The sequence below is a fragment of the Cyprinodon variegatus genome, unplaced genomic scaffold, assembly GCF_000732505.1.
Source record: "Cyprinodon variegatus isolate N-32 unplaced genomic scaffold, C_variegatus-1.0 Scaffold770, whole genome shotgun sequence".
Lineage (NCBI taxonomy): Eukaryota > Metazoa > Chordata > Actinopteri > Cyprinodontiformes > Cyprinodontidae > Cyprinodon > Cyprinodon variegatus.
Genome location: NW_015151223.1, coordinates 231,139 through 244,196, shown reverse-complemented (window position 1 = coordinate 244,196; position 13,058 = coordinate 231,139). Strand labels below are relative to the sequence as shown.

Here is a 13,058-nt window from a genome sequence, read left to right as displayed (position 1 = left end):
GATTCTGACGGTTTTCATAAATCGTCCCATCCCTAATACACACACATCAATTTCAAACTGATGGTATCGTATCAGCCAATACTACACAGCCAGGTATCGGGTGTCGGTATCGGGGGCCAAGAAAAGCCATCACCGTAACACTACCTTTTACCCTCCCTTGTTTTGCTTTTTTATTTGTTTCTCCATTAGATTGAAGAGTTAACGAGCAACCTGCCAGCTCTACAGGCGCTTTCCAACAGCAACTCATCTGTGGACAGCACAGCCAGCTGTGAAACAGGAAGCCCCCCCATGAAGAGGAAGGTCGTAACCAAATTCCAGGGCAATGCTAAAAAGGCTCTGCTCAGATGGGTGCAGTGCACCGCCGCCAAGTACGTAATTACAATTACAAGTAAAAGTATGTTTCTATACAAGATCCTCGTGTTTGTTCACAGTAAAAGTCAAGCAACATGGAGAGGCTCCCAATTGTGTTTTTCAGGGAATTTGGAATTGAGGTGAAGGACTTTGGACCCAGCTGGCGTGATGGTGTCGCGTTTCAAGCCGTAGTTCACGCCATCAGGCCTGATTTGGTCGATATGGAAGTGGTGCGACGGAGAAAGAACCGGGAGAATTTAGAGGAGGCTTTTTCACTTGCGGAAAATGAGCTGGGCATTCCTCGTCTGCTGGATCCAGAAGGTCTTTCTTTTGCTTTTGAATGATGATTTTCATTGCGTCTAACTATTCTAAATAACAATGCTTATCAGTGTTTTTTACACCAAGTAAGGTATCAGTAGTATACGGTTTCGGTGTCAAACGTCTTCTCACATTAGTGTTCTTGATTCAGTGAGTGCTGAAAATACCAACGTTTCATTCATGGCTCAGAGTTTGAGCTTAGAGAAATGAGACTGCAGAAACTTTGTATTTCTGGCTCTACTTACAGAGAAGATTGAAGATGCTTTAATTGACACAGAGCTGCACACAAATGTATGTAGTTACAGGATCTTGGCTCTGGTTTGTAATACCAGGCCATCGTTGTGGATAAAAGGAGAGATGTATAAATAGCTGACAGCCTCGGCTGATTTAGTCTCTTGAGAAATATCTTTTTTAGTCTACTAGATGTAATAACCATGTTGTGTATCGTTCCTGTTCATTTTTATCAAATTATGAATTTCAGTTAATTTAATTTAATCTTTAAGGCTTGTTAAAGCAGTGATAAAATAATACTGTATCTCTGTAGATGTGGATGTTGACAAGCCAGATGAAAAATCCATCATGACATATGTGGCTCAGTTTCTCAAGCATTACCCAAACCCCAAACAGTCTGAGGGGGGTGGACAGCAGGATGAGGTAATTATTATTTTATCAACTTATTACACGCAGTTCAAAGGGAATCGTTTTTTTAGGGATAATACTGTTAAATTACAGTAACACTACTGTTCAAAAGTTTTTGGTCAAATTGAAATGTCCTTATTTTTGAAGGAAAAGCACTGTACTTTTCAATGAAGATAACTTTAAACTAGTCTTAACTTTAAAGAAATACACTCTATACATTGCTAATGTGGTAAATGACTATTCTAGCTGCAAATGTCTGTTTTTTTGTGCAATATCTACATAGGTGCATAGAGGCCCATTTCCAGCAACTATCACTCCAGTGTTCTAATGGTACAATGTGTTTGCTCATTGGCTCAGAAGGCTAATTGATGATTAGAAAACCCTTGTGCAATCATGTTCACACATCTGAAAACAGTTTAGCTCGTTACAGAAGCTACAAAACTGACCTTCCTTTGAGCAGATTGAGTTTCTGGAGCATCACATTTGTGGGGTCAATTAAACGCTCAAAATGGCCAGAAAAAGAGAACTTTCATCTGAAACTCGACAGTCTATTCTTGTTCTTAGAAATGAAGGCTATTCCATGTAAGAAATTGCTAAGAAATTGAAGATTTCCTACAACGGTGTGTACTACTCCCTTCAGAGTACAGCCCAAACAGGCTCTAACCAGAGTAGAAAAAGAAGTGGGAGGCCGCGTTGCACAACTGAGCAAGAAGATAAGTACATTAGAGTCTCTAGTTTGAGAAACAGACGCCTCACAGGTCCCCAACTGGCATCTTCATTAAATAGTACCTGCAGTAGCCTGTTTGTGCTGTCCTTTGAAGGGAGTAGTACACACCGTTGTAGGAAATCTTCAATTACACCTATGTAGATATTGCACCAAAAACCAGACATTTGCAGCTAAAATAGTCATTTACCACATTAGCAATGTATAGAGTGTATTTTTTTAAAGTTAAGACTAGTTTAAAGTTATCTTCATTAAAAAGTACAGTGCTTTTCCTTTAAGAATAAGGACATTTCAATGTGAGCCCAAACTTTTGAACGGTAGTGTATCTGTTTGTGTTTACTGCATTCTTACTTATAATAAGCTTAACCATAGAACCCTTTGGTATATTTATGAATAAATAAATGGCCCTCATGCATTAACACTTGTTTTTACTGCTCGGTACTTAAGTACTACAAAAATGTATGTGGTAAAACATGTCAATAAATAAAGCTTTGATTTGGAATTATAGGCTTTAGAGATGCTCCGTCACAAATCTGTGATAATCTCTGATCTTTTTTTAAGGCTTTGGTCTGTCGCTTGTGATCGCAGCCATATTTGGGCTGTAAGGACAGTTATTAACACAGGTGTCCTTAATTGTTTATTTTAGCTGCTGAGACAAGCAGCCTTAAAACATGGTACTAAAGCTAACAAAAAATATTTGAACTAGAATTTTTCTTCCTTTAGCTTCTTCTGTAAACAATGAACACATTTAGCAGCATTAGCATTATAAAGTAACCAGTCAATCACACAGTGTGTGTTTTCCAATCATGATAGAGAGCTTCACCTCATCTCTGAGATTTTCCAAAGGCTGATGGTGTTTTACTGTTAGAACTATCAGCAAGATGCTAATAAATCAAGCATGTTTCATACAAACCAGAAATAGAAAATATTTTTCATTCAAAAAGTCTCCCAGAGCTGCATCCCATCATTTGACTTAATCTTTTAACCAAATACCAAAGAGAGTGTGAGTCAGCTTCACCTGGTCGCCCCTATCGCCACACTCTCAGCTGGAAAAAGGAATTTGGAGTTTTCAAGACATTAAAAATCATTTCTTTCCATTTGATTTCTCAGTGCATCTCTAATAGAAATTGTGTGCATGAAAACAAATTCTTATGTTTTATTTTATATCATCACACATTTATTTGTTGTTTTTTTTCCATCCACTTTATTTTTTATTTGTTGCACATCAAGCTGCTTCATGGCTCTCCTCCAACTCTTGCATTGTCAGTTTCAGTGCTTCAGGTGAGGTTTCAGGTCAGAGTTCTGCATGCTTTCTGTTTGGAGTGTTTTCACCCTCCTCCTCCATCTCTTCCTTCCTTTCACTCTGCTTTTGTTTCCTTGTTATTCTGATGCCTTTTTGATGTGAATGCATTTCTCTGTCATGCTTGCCTTGATGCTTTCCTGGAAAGTTTGTTCCTCAAGATATAGAGCAGATGCTTGAGGTATGTTCAAACAATAGCAGTTTTCTTCTTTTATATCATATCTTTGAATACAATACTAGTATCAAAGTTCTCTGTTTCTACTACTCTTTTTAACGCTTCTGTGTCCAAGTCTGTTTATTCTAAAGTAGTCTTTTTAATCTGATCTCTCATTTTTAAATTAAAACATGGGAGGGTTCCATTGGTATGTTAATTAGGGGAAAATGGGTTTTGGATTTAGTTTTGCATAAATAAGCTGCTTATCATCTGATTGTGACAGAGGGAAGAGAGGAAGATGCTTAGGGAACTGAAGGTGTTTGTAGATCAGCTGGAGAGAGATTTGCTGCGTGCCCAGGCCACAGAGGGAAGCCTCACTGACAAATACCAGGTGAGTTTTTCTTGGGTAGAAAAGAAATATATATTTTACCAAGGAAATATTGTTCCAATCATTATGTCTGTGTTTTGTAGGGATTCAAAAACTTTCATGTCCAGTATGAAATGAAGAAAAAGCAGACAGATCAGCTGCTCCAGCCTGTTCATAAGGAAGGAAAGCTGTCGGTGGATCAGGCCGTGGTCAAGCAGGCGTGGGACCGTGTCTCTGCCCGGGTAACTATAGTCCAAGATGAAAAAGCTTTTTCTTTAGATTTACTATTTAATTACATCTTCTAGTAGCTTCTTAGTAGCAGATTTTTTAATCCAATCCAAATTGGAAACTTTCCCTGAGAATCTGTGTATTTGGTCAAGCTGGTCCAGATTCTGCCCATCTATATATTTTCTCCTAACTTTTAGGGAAAAATTTTACTTATTTAATCCTATATATACATACAAATGTTATGAAAAGACTTTTGCTTTTCTTGCAAAGGTTCCTACTTTTACATTATGTAATTTTTTTTATAATATCATATAAATTAAATAGGAATGTAAGAAGTTTTGTTTTTTTTGTTCAAAGAAATCTCCAATTCCTCGCTTCCAATAAAGTTTAGTGGGGTGACAGGGTGCTTTGTGTTCACAGACTGGGGGTGAGAGAACAGAGTGTGTTTTGTTCACCAGACACTTTATTTTCTGGACATCCACAGATTATTTAGAGAGGAATAATACATGGTTGTAGCACAATTACTTGTGAATTTGAGGGACTGCTGTGTTTAGAGCTTCCTCTGATAATGGATCTTTCTATAGCTGAGTATCTTTCTTTGATTGGCTGTCAATTGTAGCTGTTGGACTGGCACATTCATCTGGACAAGTCCCTGCCTGGCCCCCTGGGGGTGGTGGGAGCCTGGCTTCACAGAGCAGAGTTGGCTTTGAGAGAGGACATTCCCCTCCAACATGTTCACGAAGAAACGGCCAACGTTCTGCACAGAAAACTGGAGCAGCATAAGGTAAAGTATCTGTCCTCAGCGTCATGTTAATTAGATAAATCAGTGTGAGGGTAATTGTATTTTTTTGTTGCAGGAAGTTTTAAAAAGCTTGGAATCGCACAGACAGACTTTCATGCAGATCCACAGAGACAGATCAGTAAACGGGGTACCGGTGCCACCCGAACAGCTCCAAGACATGGCAGAAAGGTCTATTTCTCCTCTCTACTAACCCTTGGGTTTTGTGTTTAAAATTTAGGAAAGAACTAAAATACTGTCTCTTTTCTCTTCAGGTTCAACTTTGTGTCAACATCATCGCACTCTCACTTGATTAAACTAGAATTCTGGGAAATGAAGTATCGATTGATGGCGTTCCTTGTTTTGGCTGAAGCAAAACTCAAGTCCTGGATCATAAAATATGGCCGACGGGAGTCAGTTGAACTCCTGCTGCAGAGCTACCTTGTGAGTTCAACTTATTTAAATCGGAGGTGCATATTTTAACTTGCAGGTTTATGTAAAATGATAATTTCCCCATCTCTTTTATAGGCTTTTGTTGAAGGCCACAGATTTTTTGAGCAGTATGAAATCATCTTTACCGCCCTGAAGCAAGCTGCAGAGGTTTACATCAAGTCAGACAGTTCAAGTAAGATTATACGTTTATTTTACAAATACATATATAGGGATACCTAAACAAAATGAGCATTTGTCCTATTTTTTAGTAAACAGCGTCGATTTTTATGTTACAGGGACTAAAACCTGTAACAAAGGTAAGTCCAAAAACAGCGAACACTAAAATGTGCCTGTTTCCATTCCTTCTGTAACTCTTGGCTTGCTTTTTGCTTCAACCCACTTCTGCCTCCAAAAATTAAACGGTCATGGTGCATTATGCATGAGGGAATAACTAGTTGGAATGGTATTTTAGCATGTTTAACTGACCTAACAAACATAAGATCAGCAAGCACAATCATTCGCTGTTTCTACACAGTATGTAACATCGACTGGCAGTCAAGTATTCATACGGCTTGAACACTTGTGTGAACAATGCAGCCTCAAACCTCAGTGTATTTTGTTGGGATTTAAATGACAGACCAACACAAATTAGGGCATATTTTTGGAAGGAAAATGATTTATAGGTTTGCATAAAATAAAACTAGGAAAAACTGACTTAAATTTGTATTTCCTGCACTTAAATCTGATACACTTGAGTAAAATCCTAATAAATGCCTACAGAAGAGACCCAACTAAGTCCACATGTATGTAATTCCCCAAGTTGCCTGCTCTGTGAAGGCCTTAACCTATCTTACAGAATATTAGAGAGCAAAAAGCACAATGAAGACACAGAAAAGGAGCAAACATGTAAAGCATAAAGTTGTGGATGAGTTTAAATCAAGACAGGCTTACAAATGATATCCAAGCTTCTAACTTTTAGCAGTTAAATTTACTATAAAAAGAAGGACGGTTTGCACGACTGCTAAAACGGATCAGAATCACGTTTATTGCCAAGTAGGTTTGCACTTACAAGGAATTTGACTTGGTGTTGTTGGTGCAGACAAAAAATAAAATAAGATAGAATATTTATATATACATATATGTATATAGATATACACAGAAGCTATATACACACAGTAGACTGTGCGTTAATGTAACGCAAAAATCCTGAGTGGGGGAGAGAAACATTGTCCAGTGTCATGGGCGGCTCTTGGCCTTGTTGATAAGGCCGGTAGCAGATGGGAAAAAACTGTTTTTGTGACGGGAGGTTCTGGTCCTGATGGACCGCAGCCTCCTGCCAGAAGGTAGTGTCTGAAATAATCTGTGACTGGGGTGCGAGGGATCAGCCACAATCTTCCCTGCACGCCTCAGAGTCCTGGAGGCGTGCAGCTCCTGGAGAGATGGGAGGTTGCAGCCAATCACCTTCTCTGCAGACCGGATGACACGCTGCAGTCTGCTCTTGTCCTTAGCGGTGGCATCAGCGTACCAGATGGTGATGGAGGAAGTGAGGATGGACTCAATGATGGAGGAGTAGAACTGTACCATCATTGTCCTGGGCAGGTTCAATTTCTTCAGCTGCAGCAGGAAGTTCATCCTCTGCTGGGCTTTTTTGGTCAGGGAGTCGATGTTCAGCTCCCACTTTACGTCCTGGGAGATGATAGTTCCCAGGAGCCGGAAAGACTCCACAGTGTTAATGGTGGAGTCACAGAGGGTGATGGGGGTAGACAGGGATGACAGTCCACCTAAAAACTGACAAGGAGACCATTATTTAGAGAAAAAGCCAAAATTGCCCTTTGTGGCATTTGAGGAGCTGCCAACATCCACGGCTCAGGTGGAGGAATGTCAGTCAGACAAGTACTGATGATGCCTTCCACAATCTGGCCTCAGAGTAGTAAGAATAAAACCAATGTCGAAATAATCCATCGTAAATTACTGTTTGCTCCAAGGCAATTAGAAGACCCAACACACCTATGGTGGAAGGTGTTCGTTTTTTGATGGAATGAGTCCAAAATCAGTCCGTAATTTAAACCCTTGATATGGTGGAAAACCTACACCCACCATCACTCTGAACACATTACATCCACAGTGAAACAGCATGCAGTGAGATAATTGAGAATCTTGAGGAAAGACTTAAAAATTGACTTTAAAATCTATTGAAGCGCAGGTACTTAGTATTAAAGAATGTAACAAAACGTCATATTCTAGATGCAGAAACCTGGTAGAGACATTATCCGAAAGACAGTAATCGTAGTAAAAAGTAGTTTAAATCCTCACTAGTAAAACATGCCTCTGAACCATGTATCCCTTATCTTTCACATAGCAATAGTCTACTATTTAGTGTTAAAATCCCAACAATATCCACTGAAGTTTGTGTTTTTATGACAAATGTTCAGAGGGAATGAATACTTCAAGGCACTATCATGTCATCATGTGAAAGTGTTTAGTTACCTTAGGAAGCTATGCTAATCTAAAGTTGTTTGATTTCCAGTTGATGAAGCAGAAGGTGTGAGCAAATTCCTGACTGAAACAACAGCTCAGTGGAAGAACCTGGCCCTGGAGGTCCGAAGTGTTCGCAGCATGCTCGAAGAAGTGATCTGTAACTGGGAGAAGTATAGCAGCTCTGTGGCATCACTGCAAGCCTGGCTGGAGGATGCTGAGCAAATGCTCAGCAAGTCAGAGAATGCCAAGCGTGTAAGAGCTTTTAGAGACAGTAGGAACAAGAGCGAATGCAACATTAAAATACACTCTATGACATCATCAGCTCTGCACTCTTTTAGCCTTTTTTTTCTTTCATGTTTCAGGATTTTTTCAGGAACCTTTCTCACTGGATCCAGCAGCACATGGACATGAACGATGCCGGCAATTTTCTCATTGAAACGTGCGACGAAACCGTCTCGCGAGATCTAAAGCAGCAGCTTCTGCTGCTGAACGGTAGATGGAGAGAGCTATTTGTCAAAGTCAAACATGTACGTTTTGTGCATTTTTAAATCCAAATTAAATACCAAAAAGTGTATAGCAGGTATAGCCTTCTTTTATTATTAAAAAAAGTAATCATCTTTGCTATTTCACTGGCAGTATGCAAGAGCAGATGAAGTTGATAAATTAAGACAAGACTATCAAGATGGGATTAAGACCTTAAAGATGTTTATGGATGCAACAAACGAGAAGATGACCGCTCCTGTTCAAGTATCTTTCCTTAACGTCAGGGCCTTTGTTCAAGATGTGGAGGTTAGACCATTTATTTTTCTTAAAGTTTACACCAGTCCTCACTATATCAGTTTCTGTCCTGTATGCCGTCATTTCACCGTATTTTTTATATTATCTCTCATAGGAAATCAAGCACAAAGTGCCAGCAATGGAGGCAGCCTGCAAGGCCGCAAGCCGCACCGCTCAGCTGTTGACCAAAGACACTCCACAAGAGGAGATTTCTCAGATGATGGATGTGATGGCTTCGATCAAAGAGCAGCTCAGTAAGGTGAGAATGTGTCAGCATGTGGTGTTTTGCAACAAGACTGTTATATTAAGTTTTTTGCCTCCGTACAGCCAGTTAAGAATAAATACACTATTATATCACCTTTGCATATGTTTTTATGCTTTATTCTGTTTCGATAGACTTTAGTGATTGTATTATGTATATGGGCTATCATTTAATAGAGAATACCCAATGTTTTAAGCAAAATCCAATGTATTTGTATCGTGCCAATATACAGCACATGTCATTTCACAGTGTATTCTCATAATGAGAAAAGTTATGCACCGTAATTTCGTACGTTTTGGACGTTTTTTTCGTCGCATGCGCATCTGACGCACCTTTCAAGAACATAGAATTTAAAAAACAATTAGCCCTAACCCTGACCGTAAGATATAAAACAGCAAGCAACGTAGTTAGAGACATGAAGAAGTGATGATTGCACTGTTTTTCCAAGTTTTATGTCCGTCCGCGGATCTGCTTTTTTTTTCTGTCTGCCTGCGCATGCGCACTGATCGGGTCTTTTGAGGAAAAACGTCCAAAACGTACAAAATAGTGTGCATAACTTTTCGTACGATTTCATACGAACTGATAATGAGAATATGTTGCATTTCAAGGCACTTTAAGAGGCAATTTAATCAAATTTTAAAGACAGCTTGGTTAAAAGGAAACCCAGCAGACTGCAGTGATTTGACACTGCAGAATTCACTCCTCCTGGATGAGCATGTAGTGACAGTGGACAGTGCTTGCATAGTATCAGATTACTTACTGCAGTAATCTGTCATACTGAGCATACATGTAATGATAGGAGAGAGAAAAACTCACCCAGTTGAATATTAATGTGACGGATCGACATAAAGTAATACATAAATTCAAATAATAGAAAAAATACATGGTTTTAAAAATTGTACAATCATTTATAAAGTGTATGCAGAGCCACCAGCTTTACATACAAGGATATTCAGGTGTTTGCCTTGTCCTTGGTGCAAACGGTACAAACCGAATCAGATCACACGATGAGTGCCTGTGATGATGCCTTGTCACAGACTCTAAATTGAATTTTAGTCTAGATGTTTGCAATAATAAAATTGCTTCCATTAAATCCATTTTATTTCAGTTCCGCCTCCTTGTTTGCCTCAGCCAATCAGAAGTAGGGGTGTAAATCACATCCATCATGGCGATTCGATTCAGTTTCGATTTCCTGACCCAGCGATTTGATTATTTTCGATACTCAAGTATACACCACGATACAATTCGATTCAATTAATTGGTTCATTTTTTTTTCTTTTCTTTTTTTTTTTACACGTTTTTTACACAATGTTTCAAATTTGGAATAAATCGATAAATGCTGTAATATGGAACCCTTTTTCCACCTGGATCTCCGCTCTTTTTGGCCCTCATGTCCCTCCGTCGTCGGAGACCACGCTTCAATATTGAGCATAAATCAAAAATGTCTGTGTCAAGCTCACTGCAACACACTGCTGTAAGAGTATAACCAGGAAGNAGACCACGCTTCAATATTGAGCATAAATCAAAAATGTCTGTGTCAAGCTCACTGCAACACACTGCTGTAAGAGTATAACCAGGAAGCGCTGTAGGAGGGCTCAATAGGTTTAGCGCCACCGCAGCACGGGAGGAGAATTACGCCCAGGAGCAAATGGATTAAAATAGACCGGAGGACGTATTGATGCATCGGATCGTCGGCTGTTGGATCGATGCATCGATACAAAACGATTATTATTTACACCCCTAATCAGAAGGGGAAAGGATTTATATTTCTATTAACTTCCCACAGACAATGCTGCTGACATTTTATAGTGGGGATGGTGATTTGAGGTGTTAGTTCCTTTCCAAGTCAAAATCCTGAAACATCTGCTTTATTCTTCCATTTCTTCTGTGGAAGCCAAACAAGTGGACTACACCACTAATTGTCTTTTAACAGTCTTTTTACCAATCTACCAGAGTGACTATTGGTCTCTTACTCGTGTTTTTACAGTATGTTCCTGCAACAAAAATTCACTCTAAAACACACTTTAACATGTCATAATAAAGTTCAGGGAGTGTGATTCGTTTTTTAAGGAACTAAGGATCTGTTTCCTTCGGAACAACGTGGCTTATTTATCTTTCTGACATGACTTTTTCTTATCAGGTGAGGGAGAGGTGTCTGCCTCTGCTAAGGGAGTCTCAGTCTCTCTTACCTCCACTGGAGGAAATGGAGAGGAACATCACAGGCTTTTACCAAGCTCTGGAGAAGGCTGGCCGTATCACCGGCACCACAGACTCTGAGGGACCAGTAGATTTTAAACAGAATTGCCAGGTAACTCATAAAACAGTTCAGTATTAATGAACTTTAGACTTATGGATATAAATGTCTAATTGACCCTCTTAAACATCGGATTTCATTGCCTTGTTTTTAGCTTTATGTTTGGTTAACTTAAAGCAACATCGTATTATATACATAACATTTTTTTTCTTTTACACTTTAGGAGCTGGCGACTTTCACACACAGCTGTAAGAAGTGCCTGACAGTAATAGAAAGAAACCATCAAACTATCCAAAAAATCATGAACACCAGTAAAACCCTGCAGCACATGGACATGAGTCTGTTGCAGAAGAGAGTGGCAGATTTGCAGACTTCGTCACAGGTAACTTTCATCATCTAATGCAGTATCACTGTATGTCTAAAGCTGCTTGTCAGCAGTGAAGTAACGGCTTGTGGGATTTCCTTTAGAACATGATTACGGAATCAACAGAGTGGCGAAAGCATGTGGAAGCAAACAGCAGCCTCATGAAGAGGTTTGATGAGTCACGAGTCGAGCTGGAGAAAGTCCTGAAAGCGGCCCAGAACTGTCTGACAGAAAGGGGCAACCCAGAGGAACTGCTGAAGAAACACACAGTAGGGCTTTTTTTAAACATTCAGCTTCTGTTCATCAAAATAGATGGGAGCAGTTTATTATATCCTAATATAATTGACACAATGCACCAATCAGAATTCAGTTTTGTGGAAGTTGGAGCTGCCAGCACCAATTTTCCTTTTTGTTTTTAAGCAAAGACAATGTTACAAAGTTGACATTTTAGATTTGCTTTAGTATAACACTATAGTAATGCAACTAGTTTTACAAAAACAGCTGTATTCATGTGCATCCATACTGGAGAACTTTACTCCAAAATGTTCCAAACAGGTCTTGGCCCAATTTGTTCAGCCTTCCTGTTATCTGCTGAAGTCCCTCTTGTCTTTTAGATGTCGCTATTTAAATTTAACTGACAAACTACCATTTCTGTTTGAACAGCATCCTACGTGCTTAAGATGCATTCACTTCTCAGAAAGAAACATCAGATGTTGATATTTTTGACCAGTCTGTCACTTTTGGTCACCAAAATATACTTGAGTTGTTTTGGGGTTTTTTTTTTAACTACAGCTTAATGTAAATGAGTTTTGTTTTTAAGAACAAGCCTCAGCTAGAGGTCGAACCCTGAAAACATCTTGCTGTCATTTGCAGGAATTCTTTGGACAGCTGGACCAGCGGGTTTTGAACACGTTCCTCAAGGCTTGTGACGAACTGACGGATATTTTGCCTGAACAGGAGCAGCAGTGTCTGCAGGAAACAGTTAGAAAGCTGCACAAACACTGGAAGGTTGGTGGGAATTAATCCATGAAAATCTATAGATAAAAAGTTATTTCAAAAGGATATGTGAATACTTGCTTATACTAATTCTTATGTTTCTGTTATGATACAAAAACTACATTGTAAGAAGATAATTTTGCAGTTGTTTAGCTGTTAGAAAGTGTATTGAAACTATATTGCTGTAAACAAATATGAGATTATAGTTCCTCTTTCCTCAGGATATACACACGGAAGCCCCTTTTCATCTCCTGCATCTGAAGGTGGAGGGCGAGAGGAACAAGCTGATGGTGTCGTTGCAGGGGTGCCAGGCAGAGCTGACCAGGGAAAACCGGCACCTGGCTAGCATGGGGAGTGAGAGGCTCATCAAGGAGCACAGGGTCAGCACACTATTGCTACTTACACATGTTCTGCTTGTTTAATTTACATGCAGAGCCAATAACAGCCTGTAATAACATGCAGAGCCTTGCAAAAGTTTTAACAGCACTTCAACTATAAACTTGAAAGTTTCTACTGAAATTTTCAAGCGATACTCCAAAGTAAAGTAGTGTTCGCTTGAAAACTGCAAGGAAATCATTTTTCGTTTTTACCAGAGATGGCAAAAGTACTCACTTTCCGTACTTGAGAAAAAGTACA

The 13,058-nt window shown here is 39.3% G+C and overlaps 1 protein-coding gene across 1 annotated transcript in view; it reads left to right on the top strand.

The window, feature by feature from the left end:
• The window catches only part of syne1 (spectrin repeat containing, nuclear envelope 1), a 172,957-nt gene that overhangs the window by 20,618 nt on the left and 139,281 nt on the right, over nt 1–13,058 (top strand). The window contains exons 6-26 of the mRNA XM_015395967.1: nt 190–368; nt 476–672; nt 1,214–1,323; nt 3,263–3,313; nt 3,481–3,513; nt 3,770–3,877; nt 3,958–4,095; nt 4,701–4,865; nt 4,939–5,051; nt 5,135–5,303; nt 5,388–5,484; nt 7,819–8,021; nt 8,132–8,296; nt 8,406–8,558; nt 8,662–8,805; nt 10,949–11,116; nt 11,286–11,444; nt 11,531–11,695; nt 12,300–12,434; nt 12,644–12,802; nt 13,016–13,026. Of these exons, the coding sequence (XP_015251453.1) occupies nt 190–368; nt 476–672; nt 1,214–1,323; nt 3,263–3,313; nt 3,481–3,513; nt 3,770–3,877; nt 3,958–4,095; nt 4,701–4,865; nt 4,939–5,051; nt 5,135–5,303; nt 5,388–5,484; nt 7,819–8,021; nt 8,132–8,296; nt 8,406–8,558; nt 8,662–8,805; nt 10,949–11,116; nt 11,286–11,444; nt 11,531–11,695; nt 12,300–12,434; nt 12,644–12,802; nt 13,016–13,026 (2,822 nt within the window). The remainder of the gene's footprint in view (nt 1–189; nt 369–475; nt 673–1,213; nt 1,324–3,262; nt 3,314–3,480; nt 3,514–3,769; nt 3,878–3,957; nt 4,096–4,700; nt 4,866–4,938; nt 5,052–5,134; nt 5,304–5,387; nt 5,485–7,818; nt 8,022–8,131; nt 8,297–8,405; nt 8,559–8,661; nt 8,806–10,948; nt 11,117–11,285; nt 11,445–11,530; nt 11,696–12,299; nt 12,435–12,643; nt 12,803–13,015; nt 13,027–13,058) is intronic.